The following is a 27,374-nucleotide window of genomic DNA, read 5'->3' as shown; positions in this document are numbered from 1 at the left end:
CTTTAGACGTTGTGTGGTTGTTTACCACTTTTCTTGTACCAACTACATATTGCTTGACGTTTCCTCCAAAAGTATCATGTTATAAAACACATTCTGCAATACATTACTTTTCATGAATGGCAACGTATAATTTTATTAAGGATTGACATAACAAATATGTGGCATTTTACAATTTTCAAGTAACATACCTATTAGTTCTGATGAATATCATGTAAAAAAAGAAAATTTCTTTGTTAGTGCTTGTACATCTTTCCTATCTTCAACAGATACTCACTCTACATTCCATTAAATTGTGCTCTCTGACGGGTGTTTAAGTGGTGAAACGCTTTATAATGCAAATATATCGTACATATATCATGTTCGGTCTTGTGTTTAAAACAGCATACAAACCCCCCGAGTTTGCCACATACTATTTTAAAAAAGACTTGTGATGGGTGTTTAACAGACATAATTCATTCATCAGTATATTATCAATAACTGCTTGTCCAGTGCAGGGTCATGGATGGGGCACAAGTCCATTACAGGGCGATCATTCGCTCTCACTCACACACGCTTGCGCACACACACACAAGGCTATTTAGAATTATCATTTCACCTGAAACAGATGTCTTCGGACTTCGGGAGGAAACAAAAGCACATGGAAGAATGAATATAGAGAGAACTTGCAATGAGTGGTGCTTAAATCAGGTTTAAAATGAGATTTTCAGATTTCTAGTGTTCTTTCTGATGAGCCTTTACAGCATTGAAGAAGCCACTTGTTTCTCTACTTTGGTTTTGATAGGCTTTATGTACAGTTTCCTTGCGTGTCACCCAGGGATTCCTGTGGCTCTGGATCTTCCTTTGCATGTGGGTGTTTGTAGGAGTCTACAAGCATCAGTTTTGTTTGCACCATCTGTGAGCGCCTGTCTTTGGCATGAGTGGAGCACCATGGCAGTGCAGATGGGATGGATGTCTGCCTTGTAAATATTCACCTGCTGTGTGACCGGTGCTAGTGCTGACTGCCCATCTCAGCTGGGGCTCGGCATGTTGAGATTAACCAGTTTTCGCTATGAGGCATGATTAGAAACGCCACGGTTCCTCAGCTAAGTATTTTAGAAGTGACTGTGAAATTCTTCTTTTGAACCCTGTGATGCCACATTGCAGTGAAAAGTTCCTCTCACAGTAACATGCCATAGTTTGCCTACAGAGAATATACTGTATGTGCTGTGAAAATGACAGTTTGACTTTTGACATCTCAGCTTTACACCTGCCAAAATAGTGCCTTAAACTGGCAGTGTGGGAGCATTTTAAGTATTTAAAAATGATCAGAGGGTGGTGGAAGAGTTACACATGAGTCTAAAAAGTAGCTGACAAACGTTCAAACGCATTTAGTCCCCTTCAGTATCTCCATGTTAACCATCTTTTACTCTACACAAATCAAGGTAAAACAAAAATTTAAATGTTACATTAGGTAGCTTAAGTAAGGGCTTGCCCTTCTTGGAGCAGTTCAGGGCAGAGCGGTGCTCTGTGAATGCTTAATGTCACTTCATTTTTTATTCGACTTCATTTCGCTGGGATACCTCTTTCACTTACACAAAGTTTCCTACAACAATAATAACTGATGAGTGACTAAGTTTCAGGTTGCAAGACACTGTGAATCTCTGACCTCTAATATTTCCATTTGACCTCTGAAAATTATTGCTAAGTAGCCAAATGTTCCACTGTAACAATTACTGGGTAGTTTAAACTGGTGATGCTTTTGTTTTTCTACAATAGATTACAAATATTCTAAAATCATTAAATCTACTCTACACTTTCTGACATAGATTAGGCTATTATTTTACTTGCTAATTCACTTATAGCTAAAAACTAATTCTGAATCTGCTGTAAACGCCAGTCAACCAAGTGCCAAGTCCCTGAAATATGTGCCCTCATCAAAACAAGCTCAAGAGCTGCATCATGCTGTGAGTATTTTGTCTCCAAGGGTTTGATGTCACTTTATTCAGATTGCTGACACACCTGAATTTATTCATGTGACAAAGAAGTCAGTGCTACAATACAAGGTTCCAGTAAGAAGCTACTTTTCCACAGACAAAACCCCAAGGATACACAAAGAAGTGAAAGCTGGTTTGGAGAAACAGCTGGAAGAAGGTGAACGGTTTGGTGCAACAGCAGGTCTGTAGTCCAGCGGTGGTGATGGAGGAGAATCCTGCATGAGGTTTACGCTTCTCTGTTTCCTCTGATTAGCCGCTAAAGGCTCATGGCTTTGAGATAGTGTATTTCCCAAATAAGTGGTCACTGAAATGGTGGGATACATGCACCAGGAATGGAAGGTAAAGAAAGTGCGCCTGGAAATATAACTCACAACGCCGCTAACATGGCAAAGATGTTTAAGCATTTCCCTTCTGTTTGGTTTTCATGATTTGGTCACAATTTAAACTTGGTAGTTTCCCTCAAGATATGTACAAAGGGTGGACTGTGCCATGCCGATACCTGATCCAAGGATTTCTAGGGGTTTGCTAGAAGCCGGAAGCAGAAACGAGAGCTGAAGGAAAAGCAGGTTGAAGTGAACATCCCTGAGCATTCACTGATTAATCGTGTGGTCACCAGGCAGGGATCGAAATTAGGAATGATCCTTAGATTCTTGGAGCAGCAGCATTCCAACGACAACAGTGATAACAGTGTCCTGGAGGATGTGAGACAGATGCTCAGCCCTCTACATGACTTAACTGATGCCCTGTCCTCAGAGAACTGTCCTCCCTGAAACCAGTCCTGGAGCTCGCCAACAGTGAAGTCCTCTGAGAATAAGAAGGCAAGAACATAGTCACCCAACAGATGACCTGGGTAATAAAAGAAGACCTGTGACTACAGCTAAGGCATACGAGGAAAGGAAAAGGGTGCCGAACATCCCCTCTTTTGTGGGTCCCTGGTTTGAGGGAAACTTTGCTGAGTATTTTGATGATGGAGTTAAGGTGTGTGTGGATGAAGCTTTGACACGGGCACCAGTAGAAACTTTACGCACAGAACAGTCTCCAGTAGCAACCACACAAGGTGATGACTAGGGAAAAGGAGAGGAGAAATGAAGAAATGTGGAAGTCTGTCTGGATCATTGCAACAAATCACCAATGCAAGAAAGAACAAAACATCAGTAAATTGACTGTCCTCACCAAGAGAGGAGAAGGTCTGTACTTGTCCCTGTGTGCAGTTAACCCTGGTGCTGACCTATTGGCTCTTTGGACGACACACATGGAAGAAAGGCCACATCTTTTGAAAGTAGCCAGAAAGTTCATGTGCATCCCGGTTACAAGCTTGCCTTCAGATACAGAGTGTAGCACGAGTGGCCATATCTTATTCCCTCAGAGGTCAAGAGTGAGCCCTGAAAATGAGAACACGCTCACATTTCTACTCCATACCATAGACTGAAAAGACTGGAAAAGGTTCTGTTGCAGAAAAAGTAGTCAAACAGTCCTCATGGAAAAAATACGTCTTACAGCCTTTCACTGTTTATTCAAAAGGTAGATTCAGATTTTCATGCGTGTCTGTTTTTTGTTTGAACTTAATTTTATCTTAACTTTTATTCATATATTTGAAATATTTCCTGAAATTATGGTCGTACCGTCAATATCTGACATTGTGACATCTGTAGCCGAGGCTCATATTGGTCCAGCGGAACAGTCAGCGCCTACATAAAGATGCTCTTTCCCAAAATGATTCCTTGTCAGCCCCTAGGCTTGACTAACTCTTGTTTATTAAAGATTGCAGATGTAGACGAGGCTAGTTTCTTTCTTTGTTTTCTATAAATCATCATTCTGATCAAACAAAGGGTGCAGCATCCATCCACCTGACTGATGTGGTTTGCACAGAGCAAAAACTACGCTTCAGTAACTGCTTTAATGCTTCCTCTCAGAATTTTAGACCTTGTGGGCTACAGGAGGACTGCCTATACATTGTAACCTCAGCTTCTTCAAAAAATCTTGAAAGGTATATATACATTACTTTCAGTAAAATAACGTTTTTTTTTCATTTGAAAAAAATGAGGCCTCAGGTGACCCCGTGGTCATGGTCTGCGGTACAGAGACAGCTCATACCCGTTATAAGCTTCATTTACAATATCTCATCTGTTCCTCACATTCCTCCTGCATCACACTGCAGTGATGATGCACAGAGGTCGATCGCTTGATAGAAACCTCCTTGACTTGAACATACTTTTTTTGGTTCCTCCTTCACATTCTGGGCTAATGCTCCTGCACTAGTGTGTCTCAGGATATTGTTCGTACCCCGCGATGGTACTCAGGGATGGTGATGTCTTTCTTTCCTCTACATGACAGCCACATACTTTACATCCTTTTCATAAAGCTTTTGCACATAGCCTTTGCGCTCACTACAAGAATCTTTGACTCATTCATCGGTCACCTCTCTGGGTATTGTGTTGCGCATCTTGAGATGCTCTAGTGTCACTAGCAGCCAGGTGGTGCCGGCCGGAAAAGCTCATTTGTCTCTGTTTATCATTGATAACTGCGTGGGAATGCATGAGCAGGAAAGACAGCAGGACCCGTGCAGAGCGCTGCAGCATAAAACTGGTACTATACGGGCCTAAACTGTTTTCAAAATATAAAAGAAACCAACTCATTTAGGATAGAACTCATTTTTACCGGTGTTCTTGGTGCAAACAATCTTAACTAGACCTGTAATGAAATATTGATTTCCATTTAAACCACAGCTTATAGAGAGTTCTTTATGAATAGTACTTGAAACAATGTTTGTACAGTGAGGATTTAATAGCTGGAGTGCAAAATATATAGTTATAATTAATTTAGCAAATTCTGAAGGAATATATTTAAAATAAGGAACACCTTGACATGGGAGGTGCAGCTAGTGTGTCACAGTGTTTGGGCCTTGGTTCAAACCTATGTCAGTCTAGACAAACTGTTGTGTTTGCAAGGATTTCATCGTAGTCCCAAGATATTTGTTTCAGATGAACTGGTGACTCTGAAGTAGGTGTGTGTGTGTGTGTGTGTGTGTGTGTGTGTGTGTGTGTGTGTGTGTGTGTGTGTGTGTGTGTGTGTGTGTGTGTGTGTTGGATCCCCATCCAGGGAGTACCTCGACTGCATCCATTCATTGGACGAGCTGTAGGGATGGATAAAAGGGGCAACTGGTAGCATACGGGTTAGAGCTGCTGCCTTTGGACCCTGCAGTCCCACATTCAAGCCTTACCTATTCATTATTAATGAATGATACTTGGAATATAGGGGGTGCGGTGGCGCAGTGGGTTGGACCACAGTCCTACTCTCCGGTGGGTCTGGGGTTCGAGTCCCGCTTAGGGTGCCTTGCGATGGACTGGCGTCTCATCCTGGGTGTGGCCCCTCCCCCTCCGACCTTACGCCCTGTGTTACCGGGTAGGATCCGGTTCCCCGCGACCCCCTATGGGACAAGCGGTTCTGAAAATGTGTGTGTACTTGGAATATTTTTAGTATACTTAGTGTGTGTGAGTCATACGAGTGATGTACTTTTTATATCTAAAGTCTACTGGACACACTACAACTTTGATTGCTCTTGGAAAAAAAAAAGATTAATTATGTCGATCCGAACGCCGCTTCCTTGAGTTTCGCAGTTTTTCACTCAAGATTTGCAGGTTGTGTTTTGTTTCAGTGGTTTGCCCAGTTCCTCTGTCTAGTTTTGTCATGGAACTCATGGAACTCGGTGGATTTGATGCAAACAGTGACTCCCAAAGGGGTGTTAGCGGCCCGCAGGGATTCTCAGGGTCTAGCTCAAATGAAAGGTCTTGTGGATGGTGGAGTGGAACAGGTTACACTGGTTCCGTAAAGCAGCCTGCACAGCAAGAGCGCTTCAGTCCATTTCCTGCTGCGTTTAAATTGTAATGACTTTTGTGACGAATGGAAATGGCATCTTTTCCCACTTGCTTCTCAGGAAAGACCTTTCCAATGAATATTGTTGCGTTCTTCAAGAATTAAATGTATTCTTGTTCAACTGATAGGTAGATATTTACAATCAACTTATAAAGTTTTGAAATTTGCACATTTCCAATATTCACACAGTTGCATGTGTTTTCTAAACCATTTGAGAGCAGGTGCCTTCCAATACTTCAGCTTCCTCGAGCTTCTCTGGGTGTGAAAATGTGTCATTTAGGGACTATTTACAAAGTACATCTGTTTTTAGTGTACATCAAGTGACATTATGTTAAATTCACCATGTTCCTTGACTGACGCTGCATGTTGGCATGTAATGAAGAATTCAGTTTTCCGTATGTGACATTAGGACACTTGATAGAAGGGGGACTTGCCAGAAGCTGACAGAGGCTCTAACTCAACCAGAGGGGGGAGACGTAGCACTCTTTGTAGAACCTCAACGATGATGCTCTTTCGTGTCACACTGCATTCTCCTCTTTCTGGACACAAAATTACACTGACCTTTCTCTAATGCGTACTGAGTGAATGGGGATATAGTAGAGTGTGTGTGTGTGTGTGTGTGTGTGTGTGTGTGTGTGTGTGTGTGTAAGTGTTTTGGTGTGCTTGAGTGTCTCTCCCCATACTTGATAGCTGGCTGCTGTGTGTGTGTGTGATTGTAAGAAGTATTTTTGTGTGTGCAGGATTGGAGAAGAGGTCATTATTTGTGTGTTGGCGTTAAAGGCTTTGAGAACATTGACGAGCTTTGGTTACAGCAAGTTGCTCAGTGTGGGAGTGGGTGTGGGTGTGTGTGTGCGCGTGCATGTGTGTGTGTGTGTCCTGGGCTCCCTCCCATATAGGACAGAGACATCTGGCAGCAGCAGCAGTGCTGTGCAGCAGTGAAGGTGGACGACTGAACCGGCTCTCGCTTCAGTGGAACACCGCCTGACCGTGACCGTATGTACGCACACACTTACACACACTTACCGCACTCCCTGTGCTGCTAATGCACTGGGATTTTATTATTATTATTGGTAATGTAACGTGACTCCCTGTTTTGTGTAACCCGCCTTGCAAATGATGGGCTTTCCGCTTATAGATCCCTTTCCCATCTGCTTACGTTTCTCCAAATTGCTCTTTTCATTCAAACGAATGAAATCTTTTCCAGAAACTGAAAAATGCTTCCAAAGATCTTTCGTTTTCTCATTTCAGTCCTAATTAAATGTGTCATTTAATTCAATGTGTATGTTTATATACGCTCTTGTATGACCAGTATTTGCTTTAGTAACCCTGTTTGGCTACTTTGGGTTTTTTGTTTTTGCAGTGAATCCCTCTGGGTCACTTGCAAGCAACATGTAGCCAGAAGTGCGTTTTATTTTGCACCACTGTTGAAACTGAGCATTTGCAATGTACGTGACTGAGCGCACAGGTGCGGCTGAGGGAGAAGGTGCTGGGAGGGGAACGGCTGAGATGTACTTTTTTCCTCTGGTGGGAAAGGCTGTGTTCTTTACACACGGTTGTAGTGGCCATTCACCACTATCCGTGTGCAGCGTTTTGGGACCAGCTTTTGGGACATCGTGTGGGACACAGTGTGTAGCCTCAGTAGGATTTGTGTACTGCGGGGATGACAGACGCAGCCCAACAATGGGTTTTCAGTGTGCCTTCCTCCTTGGGCGAGTTCCAAGGTGGCTGCAATTGCCACTTTAGACCCCCAGGAGCATTGTTTTCTATAAAATGTGCCGCAGCATTAATGGTCTTTTTTTTCCCCCACATTTCAGGAAGCAATACATTAAACATCAGGGGTGGAACTGTGTGATACTCTCTCTGCAGAGCATTGAGCTTCCTGCATACCACTTGAAGTGCTTTATATTCATCTTCTGCATATCAAATATTCACTTTTCAGTCATTTATCTCATGTTGCAATTAAAAACACAGGTTTCAAAAGGCCCATCTTTAGTGGTTTTTTTTTTTTTATTGAGATGTTTTTCAATGAGTTTTTCTCTTGGACTTCAAAATATCCACCTGTGCTGTCATTACCTGCGAATATGGATGGAAGCAGTTTTTTGGTAAATCCTGCACTGTCCCATTTACATTCATATCCAGCTCTTAGAGGACTAGCCTCTCGGGGTGATAATTACAGCAGGTTTTACAATCTGATTAATTCATTTGCGCTTTTAGTGATACGGGTCATGGACCTCTTGTGTTTGTCCGCAGCAGCCGGTCTTTCATAAAAAATATTTGGTTTTAGGTGGTCCGGTGGCGCAGTGGGTTGGACCGGGTCCTGCTCTCTGGTGGGTCTGGGGTTTGAGTCCCGCTTGGGGTGCCTTGCGACGGACTGGCGTCCCGTCCTGGGTGTGTCCCCTCCCCCTCCGGCCTTATGCCCTGTGCTGCCGGGTTAGGCTCTGGTTCCCCGTGACCCTGTATGGGACAAGCGGCTCAGAAAATGTGTGTGCGTGTGTTTGGTTTTATCACTGTGTCCCATTTGAATTCTGATGTTTTGCCTGTGATTGTTCTCTAAATGATGGTGACTACAATATGCATTAAATTTGCCTGCCGTATAAACCAGGACCTGAACCACAGAGTGATCACAGAGCCACCTGTTGGTTCTGTCCAACCAAATCCTCATTTGCTTTTTTTCTGTCCATCTCACAACACCTGGTCCTTTTGGATGCCTGGAAAACTTGAGGCTCCACTCCTGGTTTGGAAACGCCATTTTCATTGCTGTGCTGGCTCTGCTTATGCATGAAAGGCAATGCATTTTTGTCTGTATTTGTAGAATTTTGTCATGGCCTGGGTGGGTGTGGTGGTGCAGCGGGTTTGGCCGGGCCCTGTTTTCCAGTGGGTCTGGGGTTTGAGTCCCGCTTTGGGTGCCTTGTGACAGATTGGCATCCCATCCTGGGTGTGTCCCCTCCTCCTCCATCCTTACACCCTGTGTTGCCGAGTTACGCTCTGGCTTGCCACGACCCTCCTTGGAGCAAGCAGCTTCAGCCAATGTGTGTGTTATGGCCTGTGTATAGGTGAAATACATATATATTTTGGAAACCTTATTTTGAATGATAACCTTTAAAACATGCAGAATATAACTTAAACCTGAGATATATGTTGCTTTGGAGAAAAGCGTCTACTAAATGAATGAATGTCAGTGTAAACCTTCATATTTCATCAGTTCTCCAAAACTGATGCAAAGGAAAACTCAAAATGTCTGTCTGTGCTCTACAGCCCAGGGTTCACATATTGAAGAAGGTGAAAAGATCTTAAGGTACTTTCTAGACATTGTGGCCAGAGTTGAAACTTTATAATAGTGTGTGAATGACAGAGAGAGAGTGTGTTCCACTGATGTATGGATGAGTGACCCAGTATAAGTAGTGTATCTAGCAGTGTAAATCTTCTGGTGCTCTGGTTTCCTCCCACACTCCAAAGACATGCTCTTCAGGTCCCCCATAGTGTGTGAGTAACAGAGAAAGTGTGTTCCACTGATGTATGGATGAGTGACCCAGTGTAAGTAGTGTCTCTAGCAGTGTAAGTCACCGCGGTGAATAAGGTGTGTGGGCTCATAACACTACAGAGAGTTCATTGGAAGTTGCTTTGGAGAAAAGCGTCTGCTAAATATGTAAATGTAAATGTACAATCCTGTTGCCTAGATCCTGACTACGAATCAGAGTAGCAACCTCCAGAAACCAAAACATGAAGTACCTGCAAGATACTTGAACTTTCACATGTTGTGCTGTTATAACTTTGATGAAACAGGTCAAACTGTAAGACGGTAGGCCTTTTCACACTTTGGGATTTCTTGTTCATGGCAGTGAGATCTGACAGTCTTGAACGCTTGGCTTCCACCTTCTCTCATTGCCTGTATCATGCAGCTGCATGTAGGGGAGTCTCTCTGTTGCAGTTGAGCCATTTTGCCAAGTTAGAAGATGCAGCTGGACGTGCAAACAGGAGAAAAGTTGTGTGTCACTTCCACATATGACACTGTACTGTTTGCTCGCACGGCTCACCATGGCACCACTACAGGGCCTGTCTACTATATCAGTGTGGGCAAGCCTGAAGGATCCTTTGTGAAACCACAGTTGGAAAAAAAATGTCACTAACAGCTGCTATATTTACCTTGCAAGTGTGGAAGACCATCAAGTTTCCAATCAACTTCTGTGATGAGAAGTAACTGTCAGTCTTTTTTTACCCACCGTGGGTAGCACTGCTCTCACAGCGCTTGGCTGGTGCGTGAGGACGTAGGTTTGATCTACGTGGGTTTTCTCCAGGTGCTCTGGTTTCCTCCCACAGTCCAAAGACATGCTGTTGAGGTTCCCCCATAGTGTGTGAGTGACAGAAAGAGTGTATTCCACTGATGTATGGATGAGTGACCCAGTGTAAGTAGTGTAACTCGCAGTGTAAGTCACCGCAGTGAATAAGGTGTGTGGGCTGGTAACACTACATAGAGTTCATTGGAAGTTGCTTTGGAGAAAAGTGTCTGCTAAGTAAATAAATATAAATTACTCTCTCTGGAAGCATGTGTGTCAGATGGTGAGCTGCAAAGTTGGGTGTGCATGTGGCGTGAGTAGGTATCAACAGACAGCTTTGAGTCACTAATGTGTGGCTCTGAGCTAGGTCCACACAGTTTTACAATTTTCTATAAGTCCTCCATCCATCCATCCATCCACCCCCCCGCCTGTCCGTTCGCCCATCCATCCATCCATCCATCCATCCATCCATCCACTTGCTATCAGTTACCCTTTGTCAGAAGTAAGGTTGCAGTTGTCCAGAGTCTATTCTGGGTGCATACTGTATGTCATAGTGCAGGAGATGCAGGGCACCGCTCTCTTTAATGTGTGTTTGTGTCAGGTTGGTTATACTCATATACTGTGTACATTTATGAGCTGGAGAACTGAAGAATAAGCATATTAAATATCTGCCATGTGCTGATTTATGTATCAGTTCTTCTGCTACTATACACAGTCTACAGTGACAGAGAGCCCTCATACATTTCCCCACGGGACATGTGGTGTGAACTGTCTACTTCTCCTGCTTGCATCCTGACACTATAGATGGCATGACGCATGTCATTGCATTACGTCAGGATGATAAATATACTGACATAATGATTAATCGCGACCTTGTACAGTCTTTTCTCCTCATGGAATTGGATGGAGAAATTGATACACAGAAGGCAATAATCTCAGGGTGAGGTACTCATTTACACTGTAATTATAACTAAATACTGCCACCATCTCCTCTCTCGCTCTCTCATTCTCTCTGCCTTTCATTCTCTTTCCTTTCTCAGGAAGAACACATTTCTCATCTCCCAGTGTCTTCTGGCCAAATTATGTTACATCGCTGTGAGTGGATGTGCTGTCGAGCCCTTGTGTGCTGGGTTTCGACTTCTCCTTGGTCCCACTTTTATAATATCAATAGTGTGCAGTGCACCGTACAGCATGTATGAGAGTGTGACCCTGAACGCTGTGGTGGAAAAGCACACGAACCCTAACACTGTAAATCCCACACTCTTCAAACGATTCTCTCGTAACGCAGCAGTTTTTCCTCCCTGGTCCATTTATGTAACAAGCATTTGGGGCTTTTACATAAAGAAACTTTTCCATGTCTGATATAGCTCTGTCTGTTTGCGGCGGTTAAGGTTTGCCTTTGGCTTTGTCCATATTGGCTGCACATTCATCTGAGCCTAATCTGCAGGATTTCTCCGTTGGAGAAAGTGTGCGGTTGTGTGAAGGATGCTGTCTGGAACGACTGCCTTTGCCAGAAACAACCTGAACTCCCAATTCTGTGTACATATGACAGCAAACCCGGCGTGTCCCGTCCCGAGTCGTTGCATCAGCTCTGCAGCAGCAGGGCACCAGTTTCAGAACAGGGATGCGGCAGCAGAGCAAGCGGAAAAGGGAAGGAGCGCAACGCAGCTCTTGTGATTGATGACATTCTGGTTCCGTGATGGGGGCGGAGGGCATATCACATGTCGGTGTGGTGTTCCGCTCCCCGTGTGCTGCTAATGAACACCCACTCTGTGTGCGCTGTCCTGTGTTGCAGCTCGCCGGGGGACTTGATGAGAAGCCTGTGCTGAGTGCGGACGTGGGAAAAGAGGCAGTGAGGAAAACAAATGATAGATGGCGGTTCAAGCCCCAAGGAATCAATATAAATTTAAAATGATACAAAACACTGTAAAATGTTACACCCTGTAAGTGTGCCATTCACTGGTAGTTACCATGGTTTATATGTACCCTTAAGGGGAGTACTAGCGTAAGTCACCTTGGTGAATAAGGTATGGGCTGATAACACTAAATAGGGTTCATTGGAACTTGCTTTGGAGAAAAGCATCTGCTAAGTAAATAAATGTAAATGAGTAACTGTCGGACTGGGGGTGCGGTGGCGCAGTGGGTTGGACCGCAGTCCTACTCTCCGGTGGGTCTGGGGTTCGAGTCCCGCTTGGGGTGCCTTGCGGCGGACTGGCGTCCCGTCCTGGGTGCGTCCCCTTCCCCCTCTGGCCTTATGCCCTGTGTTGCCGGGTAGGCTCCGGTTCCCTGTGACCCTGTAAGGGACAAGCGGTTCTGAAAATGTGTGTGTGTGTGTGTGTGTGAGTAACTGTCAGGTGTATGCCAATGAAGTGTCTCTGAAATTGGTTCATTGTTCTCCCCTTTTTAATGCAGTTTTATTGAGAAATAATGAGAGAGGAACGGCTCACCTCACATTTCAATGCGTTCGCGTGTTTTCTTTCATCTGCTTGTTAAAGCCAGTAAAGGCACAGTGTTGCGCTGTGCACTCCTTCCAAAATAGCTCACGAAGGTGGCTGTCAGGGCCAGGGGTGATGGCGTGTGGGCTCAAGGAAGTGTGGTAGAGCCTGCTGCCTGGAACTCTGGGAAGGTGCTACACAATATGTCATCCATCTTACAATTCCATAACGCCTCCCTATATCCTGTATAAGTACACAAAGCAAGAGGGCACACAACTCTTACTTCAGCTCTGCTGCAGTGTGTGTGTGCATATGTTTTTTTTCCCTGTGCTTTTGTTCACACAGTGTGGTCAGTAGATTTTACCGTTACTATAGAAAATGAGTACAGTTTGTTGAGGAAAGCGACAGTTAGCGTTAGGGTCTTCATCAGATTCATGGTACAATCAGCAGTGACATTACAATATGTTGAACGGTTACATGTGATCTGTCATTCAACAAGGTTTTTTTTTGTTTAAGAATCAGGGTGACACTTTAACATTACATTTTACATTTATTCACTTAGCAGACACTTTCCTCCAAAGCGACTTCCAATGGAGTCTATGTAGTGTTATGAGCCCACACACCTTATTCACCGCAGTGACTTACACTGCTAGATACACTACTTACAGTGGGTCACTCATCCATACATCAGTGGAACACACACACTCTCTCTGTCTGTCGCTTACACTTTTATCCCAGGTTTTATGGCTCTCCAGGTTCCCCATGTTCCTGTATCTGCTGTCACTCTTGTTCCTTCACGATGACACAAAGTGTATCTGGCAATATGTATTGTTTGTAGGGTATGTGGGGGGGGTGCAGTGGTGCAGTGGGTTGGACCGTAGTCCTGCTCTCTGGTGGGTCTGGGGTTCGAGTCCCGCTTGGGGTGCCTTGCGATGGACTGGCGTCCTGTCCCGGGTGTGTCCCCTCCCCCTCCGGCCTTACGCCCTGTGTTACTGGGTAGGCTCCGGTTCCCTGCGACCCCGTATGGGACAAGCGGTTCAGAAACTGTGTGTGTGTGTGTGTGTGTGTGTGTGTGTGTGTGTGTGTGTGTGTGTGTGTGTGTGTGTGTGTGTGTGTGTGTGTGTCACAACGAGTAGCACTGCTGTTGCACAGTGCCTGAGTGGTGCTATAGCAAGTGTGTTCAAGTCCCTGCTCAGTCTGTGTGGAGTTTGCATGTTCTCCCTGTGTCTGTGCAGGTTTCCTCTGGGTGCTCTGGTTTCCTCCTACTGTTCAGGTTCACCCATAGTGTGTGAGTGACAGAGTGAGTATGTTCCACTGATGTATGGATGAGTGACCCCTTGTAAGTAGTGTATCCAGCAGTGTAAGTCACCTGGGTGAATAAGGTGTGTGGGCTGATAACACCACAGAGTTCATTGGAAGTCACTTTGGAGAAAAATGTCAGCTAAATAATTAGGTGTATTGCTTACAAAAACAGCATCAGTGCACTGATACCATTTTTAATGTTCATATCCCAGTGGTATGACTCTACACTAGGCATTTGTCTTGAGTTAAATAATTGCTATAAATTGTAAGAAGTGTAGAATGGAGAGGTTACGTTGTGTTACAACAAGTAGTTGAACCTGGAATGTGGGTATCTTCGTTGTTCTGGAAGTCTGTCATATTGCGAAGCACCTATAAAAAACCTGTCCTTATCCCTAATCCCTATTATGCAGCTTGTTGGCAACGGTTTCTGGTTTGATGCCAGGCACATGACAACACGAGGCAGTGCCAAGTTTTGTTTTCTTCAAGTGGACCCGAAAGAGAGCAGGACACCTTCACCCCCTTGTTATGTCTGGGGTTTATCGTATCTTCACAGTTTTACCTTAGCCACCATTTACACGAACACATCGTTAAAAATTGTCATATCAGCTGTGAAAATAAGTGTTCTTCTCAAACTGACCTTTTGTCATAGTGTCACTGCGCTGAGGGGTACGTCTTTCACCGTTTTTTATGCAAGACAGATTTTTTGTTTGATGCGAATCATTCGGGATATTTACACTGAGCTTTATGTCACGCGTGTGGTGGTGTTTTAGTGGGAGCTGAGAGCAGAGTGGTTAGTGCTCCTGGCTTTGGACCCAAAAGTCGCAGGTTTGAATCTCACCTCCAGCTGTAGTACCCTTTAGCAACGTACTTAACTCACTAAGCTCAACTAAAAATTGTCCTGCTGTGTAAAGGGGTAAATAATTGTAAGCAGCTTAATTTTGTAAGTTGCTCTGCAGAAAAGCATCAGCTAAATGAATAAATGGCAATGTTCCCATCAGTGCGGAGCGCTGGAAATGAGGAGGGTGTGTGTGGGCAGTGTGTGCTGTAGCAAAGCTAGGGCAACATCCTCAGTGTTACGGAGGAGTCACAGCTGCACCACGCTGATGGATCATACAACTCAAAAATACAGTATGTGCTTTCAGCTACTTATGGATGGATGAGGATGAAGCTGTATAGAGAAGAAATAGCAAAGAGCCATCATTCAGGCGTTGACAGGGCAGAGACTCTGTGGAAAGCTCACCGACCAAACCACGCATTTATGGTCAATCCTAAAAATTTGAGCTTGATGGCTTTTTGCTTTATGTCACGACATTTATATGTTTCTGTGCGTTTAGCGGTAACATGGCATTAAAAAGGCAAACCCTTGTTTTCTCCAAGGTTCAGGGAACCAGTGACGTAAGCTTACTGTCCTTGCATATGTTGCCTGATTTGAATGCTCTCTCGCTGGCTGCGGCTGGGTCGTGCTTCTCGCTGGGAAAGGAAACAAAAGCCGAACCATCGCCGGGGGCACCGATGCAAATGGAGATGTGTGCACCTGGCAGGTGGACATGCAAATGGATGCCCACTGTGGACCATGCTCTGAACATGTTCCGGGAAGCGCGGGAAGAGCGTGGAGCGTGAGCCCCACGGTCCACTTCTGAGTTCCAGAGCGAAGGTTCACTCAGGAAGGCTGCTGAGCAGGAAGCTCGCAACACATCTGCTTACAAGACTTGTATGTAATGGTGACTCCTTGACCAAAATGGTTGAGTTTTATGAAGACTTTTTAATGTAGAACAAACTCTGGATAGTTCTAATTTTCCTGGAAAATAAGGAAGAACGGTAACAATAATACTGCAGTCTGCCTAGTACTATGAATGTTTTTGTAATATTTAATGAATATATTTACATTTATTAATTTAGCTGTTGCCTTTCTCTACTGATAAGCTACTTACAGGTATTTACCCATTTATACAGCTGGGTAATTGTTTTGGAGTTCTTTAAGGTGCATGCCTTGCTCAAGGTGCTTGAAGGGGTCTGAATACTTTCTGAATACAGTGTGTAGAAGGAGCGTCACTTCAGCAGCAGTCGGTTGTGACCTGAAGAGTAAGTGAGATGTTACAGAATACAGGTTGCAGGTTTATATTATTGATTTGTGTGTTAATGTGTTCAAATCCAGGATTGTACAAAGACCTTTTATCTATCCCCTTGATGACCTTTATTACTTTCTAAATAATCTTGTGTGAAACTGTATTCATTGCCCTAATTGTGAAATGTAATGTGGATCCCGTCATCTTCTATACTAACCTCACAGCAAATTATGCAAATGAGCTAAAAGTAGACCTAATAAAACAGTTTTATCATCAAAGTTCTCAAAGTCAGTAGCAGGAAGCGAAAGAGGTTTTGGATTTTCCTTCATCAGACAAGGACACAAGATGAAACTTTGTGTTTAATGTGTTTAGTGTGTGCAGGTGCGGGTCTCGGAGAGGAGAGCGAAGTGTTACCTTGCGGGGGGGGGGTGCATGCAGTAAGACTGCTAGCGTTGAATGAGCTATGAATGGCAGTAATGAGCACCAGGTGTGGCTCCAGAGTCTGGTCTTCTCAACAAAGTATGTCTTTTTTATACATAGAAGTTGACATTGTCACAATAATCAGTTTTTCTCTTTGTTCTATGTTGCCAGATATTGTCATTTTTCCCCAGACTTTAAGAATCACCTTTCCTTTGTGTATTGTTTTCATCCTGTAAGAGAAGTTAAGAATTATGAATAGTATTAAAAGTATTATACTTGTCCTCATCTGCATGATGACGTGAGAACACGTGGGTAACTAGTGAACTTTTTACTCTGGAGAACTATTAATTTAAATTAATAAGTTAATGTAGTGATATTGGGGCAGGTGGTTATACTCACATTAGTGGAGCTTCGGTGTTTACTACTAATAAATTCATTCAAATGAAATGTTGAGAATAATGGATAATTCGTTCTAAGGGAGATTTAAGCTTCTTTGTTGTTCCTCAGGACATCAACCCGGTGGCGCCAAGTGATGCAGGTGCAGCTCCTCAAAATCCAGGAATGTACCAGCTGGACATCTTACTGAAGAAAGGCCACAATCTCGCCATTCGGGACAGAGGAGGTACATGCTGCACTTGCTAAGAACAATGGATGATGTACGCTTAGAACGAGCGATTTTTCTGCTTTACTGCTGAAGTAGTGTATGCTATTTAAACATGTTTTACTTGCCACTGCTCCGGCTGAGTTCTCATGTTTGTATTGATTCTGTAATTGATGATCAGGTGAAAGGGACCCTGACAACTTGTGAAAATATAGTTATGGAATGTAGGTCATAAGATTCGGGAGAAACAACAATGAAAACTTCCCATGTTCGAAATCTGGAGTGTGTCGGATTCCCCAGAATACGGCGCTGTCGGCGGTGCCTCTTTCTTCTCAAAGGACTCATGTTGAAATTCCACCTCCTGCTGCAGTACCCTTGAGGAGGGCACTTAACCCTGAAGTAGTCCAATTGAAATTACCCAGCTCTATATCTGGGTAATTCATTGTAAGATGGAGAAAAGTGTCAGCTAAATAAATGAGTGCAAGTGTGTCATTTCCCTACCAACATGAGTGAGCATGAGATATGGTTCAATGTTGAAACTTTAGAGCTACGTATGTGACAGTGGCAGTGTTTAAGTACAATTGCCGTCTTCCTTATTTGTCTCATGTTGCAACTTTACTTTATGGCCATTATTCAGTTAAAATGGGATGGTATGGTAGCATAGCGAGTAGTGCGCCTGTCTCATAGTGCTTGGGTGGTGTGAGAGGACATGGGTTCAATCCCTGCTCAGTCTGTGTGGTGTTTGCATGTTCTCCCCATGTCTGTGTGGCTCCCACAGTCCAACCTTCAGGGTTTTAGTAACAGGACATTCTGTGTATATTCAGATACCAAGTCTGATGGCTGGGACTGTGTGAGAGTATGTCCCATGTTGTCATGTGCTCATAGGCTCTCCTGTTGAGCAGCCAGCTGTTAGAAGTCCTCAGAGGCCCCCCCATGAAATATGGCACTCTGCTGCAGCAGGTACTGTGTGCTGACATGATTGTGGAGGAGAGCACACAGCTCACCTGAGCAACCATGTTATTGTGTTTCTCCCACACCCTTGAAGTGGTTGACAGGCCCAAAGATGAAATGACATTGCAAGAAATGTGAGGCAGTTAGTGTGACAACACACACAGAATGTTTACAACTGCTTGTCCCAAGCAGGGTCACAGCAAACTGGAGCCTAACTTGCCAACACAGGCCGCTAGCATCCAGGATGGGATGCCAGGCCACTGCAAGACACCCCAGACCCGCCACACAGCAGACCCCAGCCAAACCCGCTTTGTCAGTGTGCCCCCAGTGTGACAATCACTAATCATTACATGTATTCACTTAGATGACACTTTTCTCCAAAGCAAATTACAACTATTTACCCATTTATACAGCTGGGTAATTTTACTGTAGAGTTTGAGGTTAAGTACCTTGCTCAAGAGTACTACAGCTTGAGGTGGGATTCAAACCTGTGACCTTTGGGTCCGAAGACAGCCGTTCGCCACATTATGGTGCCAGCTGCCCTCCCCAGTTAGTCTAAATACATATAAATAAATGGTTGAAATGATTTAATAAATGACATATGCAGATGTTCATTTCCAGTCCTTAAAGACCTAATTCATAATGATTAATGATTAATTCATAACTTCCAGACCTTAATTATGAATTAAGCAGATTATACTTTTGAACGGGGGGGTGCGGTGGCGCAGTGGGTTGGACCACAGTCCTGCTCTCCAGTGGGTCTGGGGTTCAAGTCCCCCTTGGGGTGCCTTGCGACGGACTGGCGTCCCGTCCTGGGTGTGTCCCCTCCCCCTCCAGCCTTACGCCCTGTGTTGCCGGGTAGGCTCCGGTTCCCCGTGACCCCGTATGGGACAAGCGGTTCTGAGAATGTGTGTGTGTGTGTGTGTGTGTACTTTTGAACGTTTGTGTACGATGTTGTTTTATTTATAATTATGAGAGCGCCCGTAACACTTCTAATACTGTAAACCATTTGCCTACAATCATATTTAGTGCCTGCCTTCAGCAAAAAGTAATCTTTTTGAGTCATAATGTTTTGTAACTGGGGTGCGGTGGCGCAGTGGGTTGGACCACAGTCCTGCTCTCCGGTGGGTCTGGGGTTCGAGTCCCGCTTGGGGTGCCTTGCGACGGACTGGCGTCCCGTCCCGGGTGTGTCCCCTCCCCTTCTGGCCTTATGCCTTGTGTTGCTGGGTTGGCTCTGGTTCCCTGCGACCCCGTATGGGACAAGCGGTTCTGAAAATGTGTGTGTGTTTTGTAACTTTTCATTGAAGATGCATTGACTGTGTTGTTCCGTGTACCTAACCCTGCACCTCGGTGTATGAAAGACACACCATCAAAAGGTGATACTGAATCTTTGGGACAGGTGGTGAATGGGTTGCACCGTCCGGTGAAAAACAGATGTTTGTTTTGCTCAGGGAGACAAAGACGTTGCTGTGTTTGCTGTAGGGATGTTTCCTTTGTTTCATACAGTGTATTTCTATGTGCTTTTCCATTTTGTTTCGACTGATTTGAGATAATATCGATTTTGAGTTCATTATGAATTCCTTTCGTAAATTTTCTGTGCTCTGATGAACACGGCCATGTTTTATTATGTATTGCTTTCCATCAGAAAGAGAGAAGATGTTACTGATGTTATGAAATTATGCATGCAGTGCAGAAAAGTGCTGTAAATTTTACGCTCTGCTCAACTTCTAATATCACATAAACAAATTTACTGAGTTTAAAACGACCAAGCTGTTCATCAGGAAAATACGTGCTCGAGTCTCAAGATAAGAACAGCTTCTGTAAAATCAGGGTGGTATAAATAAACCTTTATTTAGTTGACACCATAGCCTGAGGTCATTTACTGTGTTAGGTTCTCTAGAATAACAAGCCACCCACAGCTACGTACCTATTTATACAGCTGGGTATTCTTACTGCATCAATTTAGTGTAAGTGCTCTGATCAAGGGTACGAAAGCAGGGGTGGGATTCAAACCAAGGAACATTAGATTGCCTGGGAACAGCTCTGACCGATATACCTGTTGCTTCCTTGCAGTGTGCACACCTGGTTATGTTGGAACACACAAGTTAGTCTCCACCAAATGCAGGAGCATTTGTTCACCGTCACTGCTTTTCACATTAATAATACAAATTATTTCTAACAAAACTGACACATGAAAAACAGGAAACAAAGAAAAGTATTTGTTAATACTGTAAGGAGAATTCAGGAGAATTAAAAGCTGTGTTTTTGCTTCTTTAGTTACCTTTTTGGAATTACAGACCATTGCATATTACTTATTAGAAGCTTATCGAGATCCTTAAAATTTTCCTCAGTTATGCTGAACAATGTTTACTGAAGAAATAGTTTAATTGCCTTTCTTAAAAGTTCAACAGCTACATCCATCATGGGTTTTAAATTGACATCTTTCTGATTTTTTTTTTTTTTTTTTTTCCCCCGATCACATACCCTGGAAAGACACTACACGAGTGACAATGGCACAGTTTACCTTTTGCGAGATACCTTGAGATCTCAACCGAAAAGGTAATTTGGAGATACATACACACACATTGGCTAAAACTGAATTGACTCGAACCCCAGACCCGCCAGAGAGCGGGACCCGGCCAAACCCACCGCACCTCCACACTGGAAATATGGAGTTTGGAGCAATTTAATGGATATGGGTTTCTATTCTTTCTTACTTTCGAGATTGCTTCCTGGATTGTGCTTTGCACATTTGTTTTTATGAGTTTAAATGATCTAAAAATAAACCCAGAGGTGAGTCTATCAATGTGTGAGAGACTCAAGTGACTTTGAGATGTAAAAGGAAATTGACAAGGGTTGGGCGAGGCATAAATTACCCCGATTTGTGTTTTTGTGTTCATGAGGGGTTTTACATCCCCCACAATGCGCTGTGCCCACTTTGTAGAAATAATCTAAAAATGCATAAGCCATACATAAAGCTGGTATTTCAAATGTTGTTGCGCAAGATCAGCGCTAGAAGTGGGGTGGTGTATCAGTATGAGACCAAAAATAATGAAAGCCATGACAAAAACAATACATATTGCTGAGACAAATGCTTTTATTCATATGTCAGAAACATGCACTGAGTCACTTTGCTGTGAAAGTTCACACTGTTTTTAATTTTTAAAAATCAATTTGACTGTAGATTCCTCATCAAACCTCTGGGTATTTAGTAATATATTTGTCACAGGGAATAGAGGGCGCTGGGCCCAAGTGCAGGACTGTTTATTCAGAACAGTGGGATCAGAGGTTGGGAACAGGCGAATGGTCAGTGAATCGGTGAGCAGGGTGGTAGCGAGGATCAAAAGTTGTAGTCGAGAGATGATGCAAGTGGTCAGATTCAGGGAGTGGAGGAACAGGGTTAGGGGATGGTGAGAGAACAGGCATGAAACAAGGTCGCACAGAAGGATACAAGAGCACAGAGGGGACAGTTGTCTCAAACAAGATTCCACAACTGAGAAATGCTAGAGTGGTGCTCTTTATAGCCAGATGCTCTAATTACAGCCAGGTGCTTCTGGTTGAGGTGCGAGCGTGACTGTGATAATATTCAATAAGGAGCACACAGTTTTCAAACTATGTCTAATATTTATTAAAATAGCTGTTCGCATCTTTGTCCATGTGTGCTACAGTGAAGCACATGTCTGTGAAGTTGGTGAAAGGATTACATAACTAGGGAAAACAAGGGAACTGGTGGGTGAATTTTTAAATTTGTGACATTATGTGCCGCTGCTTCAGATAGTAAATAATAAAGCACACAGATGGCCCGTGTACATATTCACAGGGCATTCAAGATTGCTGAGTGAGTGCTTGTCTTTCTGCAGATAAATTTCTTTGTTTTGTATATGGCTGTCGCCAAAGCCTTTGAAGGCTGCAGGAGAGACGCAGGGTAATGCTGCCATGTCATGAGTTTAACTCCTTGTCAGGGAGGCAAGCGTATCTAGTATTGAAAACCACAAGGTCAAAAACCCCTCTCTGTCTCTCCATAAACCTTTCACCATTTTTTTTGTTCCGGTAGGAAATTAGAGCACCCAGGGGAAACCTGTGTAAACTCTTCTCAGACAGAGCTGGGGTTGGGTTCAAACCCAGTACCCACACCGCTGTGCAGCTCCTACTGCTTTGGTTATAAAGCAGATTATTTCAGATTTTGATACTCAGTTCAGTGCAATTTTTTTTATTGAATGCTCTTCTCACACAGTGACACAGAGCACTGAATAAATGCATAAGGTATCTAGCTGGTGATCATTGTAGGGAAACTGCTCAGCTAATGAGATTATAGAGTTTTATACAGAATGAAAAAACACAGCAAACAGGAATTACACTGGTCGTGAAATGCCAGAGTGTAAGTCTTAAGCTTGGATTTAAAGGCTGAGACAGACGAAACATTCCTGGCAATAACTGGTAAACTATTAATTTACCTTCGTACCTGTGTTCATTAAACAGACACTTTTCTCCAAAGCAGTGTACATCTCAGAGAAAAATAAAATGAGTGCATTACATCAACAGAAAGAGAGATGTGATTCTAGAGTATAGTTAGTTTGTCACAATCCACCATATGAACCAGGATACATCATACGAGTTTCCAAAGTTTAGGTGTATGGAGCTAAAGGCACACCCTCCTGCTGAGATCTTACTGATCATGGGAGCATTAAGGTAACCTGCATCCAATGAACAAAGACAGTGTCTTGGAAAATGAGACCCAACAGAATCTGAATCCATGAAGTTCACTTTCTAAGAGGTTGTAAACGGTACATATTTGAAGGCGCGCAGCAGCATAGAGTTAAAACTGTTAAATAGTGTTGAATTTACTTATGATTCCTCAGAGGTTCTATCTCCGTACTAAAAAGGAAAAGTTCATTGCAACTAAACAGACTTGCATTCAGTTTGTTTCCATAAAATAAAGTACGTTTGCATTGTACAAAAAAATTGTGTTGTTACTGACCCATAGGTGTGCAGTATTTATCTCTAACATAAATAATATATAGTGCATTTCATATGGTATGTACAGCGTATCAGTTTAATTGAGAGAAGAACGATCAATAGAAATCATTAAGTTCAAGTACAAACAAGTAATCCATTGCGGACGCACTGTATTTACCCTGTAGTTAAGTCGGAACTTCAGTCGATGCCAATGAAAACTAAGTGCGCCATTAAGTCCACTGTAAAAAGTCATGTACTGCAGGTTTGGGTCCTTTTAAAAAGAGGAATTTCCAGGAAATGATAGAAAACGAAGGTAATGAAGGAAAAAGCAGCAGTACATTGGTTGGAGAATTCACAGGCACCTTACACTAATAGAAATATATTTTAAATGTTGTGTAAGAATGACAATGCCCAAAGCAATGTTTTTCCGGTTTTTCCTCAACTTTAATTACTGTACTTTTACACCGAAGCCATCTCCTGCAGATGAACTGATCTCTCTCTTTCTTCATCACTGTATGGTTTCAGGGGGGTGTGGTGGCGCAGTGGGTTGGACCACAGTCCTGCTCTCCGGTGGGTCTGGGGTTCGAGTCCCGCTTGGGGTGCCTTGCGACGGACTGGCGTCCCGTCCTGGGTGTGTCTCCTCCCCCTCCGGCCTTACGCCCTGTGTTACCGGGTAGGCTCCAGTTCCCCGTGACCCCGTATGGGACAAGTGGTTCTAAAAATGTGTGTGTGTATGGTTTCATTTTTTTTTTTTAATGCAGTATGCAGTGGTAAATATCCTGATCACGTTTTGTGCAATGGAGAATCATAAAGTTGTTTCTTGTACCAGGAGAGATTTTTCTTAACTTAGTTTTTTTCTGACTTGCGATATACTATATGTGGCTCATCATGGACAGTTTCAGCCCACTGCTTTTTATTATGTATTATTCATTTAACATAAACCTGCAGCTTGGACTGTTGTTCTACCTTTGATTCTGTATAGTAGGTCTTCCAGATTGTATCATTTATTATTGTGCATTACTTTGATTTGTTCTGGTACTTTTCTAATGAAGAACAGTCACTGCCAGCTCCTGGCAGACTGGATACATTTGCTCCTGGATTTAATGAGTCTAATTTTTAATGATTAATTTCCCTGGCCTAAATGATGAAAGTATTGTGGCTAACTAATAATGTCGTGATGTAGGTGCAAATTTACTGCTTCGTTTCCCAAATATACAGCTGTGTGATAACTATTATACAGGGTATTTTGGACTGAGAGACTGCAAAAACTGCCCTGCTGTATAGACGAGCAAATCCCTGTAAGTAGCTTAAGTGTCAGCTAAATTAATAAATGTACCAATTCCATAATGCTAAGCACAACAGCCATAATCTCAAAAATACACAAACAAAATGTGACAAATGGTGCTGTGAGTTACTTAAGGAGTTTATGAGGAACACTGGAGCAAAGATCTGCGCACCCAGGGGTTGCCAGTACTTTTGTTTGACATGCCGGCACTAATGCTTCTCGTGTCATACAAGACAAGGACTTCTGCCAAATAAAAAACAACTGGTTCAGAGTTCCACATACCATTTCACTCTTAAGGCAAGTCAAAGCCAACAGCCAGAAATTCCTCCAGAACATGGTGCTTGAGTGAGAAAAAAAACTTTATGATCATGATACTCATGAGTCACTGATATTTATTCACATTGTCAATGGAAGCAATAGGTGCCATTTATGGCTGTCAGGAACGTCAAAGACCAGGAGAGCGAACCAGCATCGCACCCAGTTGAGGAAACTGTTAGTAAGGAAGACTCTGATGGAGAAAATTAAATTAAACAACTGATGTTTTTAGCTTTCTGTGGCACATCACCACTGAGAAGGCAGTATCCATCTGGGTGGGGGGTGAGATGGGGATCTGCTGTTGGCGCTGCTTTTGGCCAGCCTCGGGAAGCAGATGGAGTGGTCCTGCAGTTACTTATCACAACTCATCAGGGTGCATTGCACAAGAAAGACAGGATCCTGTGCAATGCGGTGACCTTTTTGCAAATGCAGTTGCAGCTTCTTATAAAAACGCTGCCTTCAGTAAAACATATTTTAGTCGTGTGCACTTGCTTGCAGTTGTTTGCACAAAGTAGAAATACAAGAGGTAATTTACACAGCTGTTAAATGGCTGTGTGGTATTTAGGTTAAGTGCCTTTACCCTGACCAGAACCTGGCAGGAGGTCAGCTGGTCGAATAGTGGTTAATGCTACTGCTTTGGAGCCTTAGGTTACAGGTTCAAATTCCAGCTGTAGTACCCTCAAACAGGGTACTTTTCCCTAAATTGCTGCAGTCAAATCACCCTGATGTATGTAAATTGGCACATCATTCTAAGTAGCTTTGGAGAAAAGCATCAGCTAAATTAATAAATGTAGGGTGGGTGGGGGGGGGTTTGCTGAGCCAGCAAAGAGACCAACACAGAATAATCGAGAAAATAGCTCTTGTTTGGCAAATAACACATTTATGATTCAGAATGACTTCAGTGCCCCGTATGGTAAGAACAAGTATTTAATGCCTGCACCAGTGGCTGTGTTGTATCTAGTATTAGAGCATGTCCATGCTGTCCATGCTGGTGGCCCGGCCCGCTGCTCCATAAACCCTGTGCTGGGACACGTAAAGCCACTTACACTGGTAATGAGAACCAGATCAGAATGTGGTCCTCGAGCTGGATGCTGGGGCACTCAGTTTTTACCACTGAACCTCCAGACTCCCCTGGCCATGGTACCTCGTTCGTGTTTAGTACCACCTCCATGGTGTGCAGTAGAAAAGGTCTTTGGCTCAACGATGGATTCTCTGCAGTGAAAATTTGCCTTCAAATACCAAGCTGCATAAATGGGTGAAATAATGTAAGTTTCCCTGAGTAAAATAATCTGCTAAACGAAAAATTAATAGAATAATTTTAGTTAGTATTACACAACAGAAACCAGGTAAGGTTCACTGAAGGCAGGTTCTCCATGACTTTGCCATAAAAGGTTGTTTTGTGTGTCCTAAAGAAAAATCCCCTGCTTTTACCATGATTGTAGGTAGGACTTTGAAACTGGCTGAAGGACAGATAAAAACAAAGGGATTCCCTGCCCTTCACATGCATTCTTAATGAAGCTGCTGCATTTGATTCCATTAATTCCTCAATTATTTATGGGACAATTACAGCACCAAACAGACAGCAAAGCCGTGTGTCCCAGGGGTGCTGGTGATCGTGTGGATGGTATCTCTCACTAAAGGCCTTCGCAATTTCAAACTCTGCCTTTATTGTTCAGTTGAGTGCCAAAATAAGACGTAAAGGTTAAATTAATTAAGCCGTTCATCTCCAGAGTGGATATTTCGGTCATTGTTACTGTTTGATATGGGGTAATGTTACCAAATAAATGGGTGTAAGGCTCCTGTGTGAGGACACCCACTGTGCCATGGAGCTCTGTGGTCCTTTAGGGTGCACAGGATGGTGTGTGCACTACCGGTTTGTGTCGCACGGCACTCTGTTGCCCTCTGCCGAGTCATTAAGTGTGACACTGAATCCAGCACTTGTGTTCACATATAAGGAATCTCAGGCTGCCGGCACAGTGGTGCAGCAGGTGACGCTGGTGCTTCACAACTGCTGCCTATTGCATTCGGACGTGGCTTTGAATCTGGCTCAGTCTGTGTGGACTTTGCGTATTTTTCCTGTGTTCCCACAGGTCTCCTCTGTGTGCTCTGCTTTGATAGTGTGTGTGATTGGCCTGTGACGGACCGTGCCTTTGTGCTTTGAGCCTCCTGCTCTGTGCCTGAGGCCCTGCGCTGCATGAGCTGCACTTAAAGTGAATGGAATCTCGACGTGAGCTCTGCCCATGGTTTGAAAAGGGTTCCTCTGTGCCTTAAACTCTGCTGTTGAGACAACAATGCAGCTACTACCTGTTGCAAAGGTAGGTGAGAGGAGCCCAGGTAGAGACTGGGGGCGAGTGCCAAGGATGCAGCCTGGGTACCATTAGGAGGCAAGCGTGTATCCATGGTGAAGTGCAGACAGAACACTGTGATGTCATGTAAGACTAATGAGGAAGTGGCATCTCACAGCCTAGAGCCCCGGAGGAGGATTCATAAAATGAAAAGACATGAGTGGAAGCTGCGAGCGCAAAGAGCAGCGTTACGATGCACGATGCGCTGCCAGAACTCTTATGGAACCTTGGCTCACACAGCATCAGATGGGGTCAAGTGTAAAGTTTGGTTGATTTTCTGGTGTTTCAGTGATTTTTCTGTGCTTCATTTGTTTTGAAAAACATGCAGGTTCAGCAGACTGCACACAGGCAGTTGTCTTTGAGCTCTCTGTGTGTGTGTGTGTGTGTGTGTGTGTGTGTGTGTGTGTGTGTGTGTGTGTGTGTGTGTGTGTGAGCGAGAGAGAGAAAGACAGAATGACACTGAAGACCAGCTCCCGAAAGAATAAATCACTTTTGCTGACTGTGCTTCTACCGGTTGTTTGTTGGTACATAAGTTACAGGCAGCAGTGTGCTGGCATACAGGTGGTTCTGGTCCGACA

General features: G+C 43.7%; 1 protein-coding gene across 3 annotated transcripts in view; it reads left to right on the top strand.

Annotated features, from left to right (window-relative positions):
* LOC108938619 (multiple C2 and transmembrane domain-containing protein 1-like) overlaps window positions 1–27,374 on the top strand; it is a 118,805-nt gene that overhangs the window by 12,878 nt on the left and 78,553 nt on the right. For all 3 annotated transcript variants that reach the window (XM_029259469.1, XM_029259468.1, XM_029259467.1), the window contains exon 2: window positions 16,851–16,965. In XM_029259469.1, coding sequence (XP_029115302.1) covers window positions 16,851–16,965 — 115 coding nt within the window. The remainder of the gene's footprint in view (window positions 1–16,850; window positions 16,966–27,374) is intronic.

This window comes from Scleropages formosus, chromosome 17 (genome assembly GCF_900964775.1).
Source record: "Scleropages formosus chromosome 17, fSclFor1.1, whole genome shotgun sequence".
Classification (NCBI taxonomy): domain Eukaryota; kingdom Metazoa; phylum Chordata; class Actinopteri; order Osteoglossiformes; family Osteoglossidae; genus Scleropages; species Scleropages formosus.
This window is presented reverse-complemented; position numbering and strand designations above follow the sequence as displayed.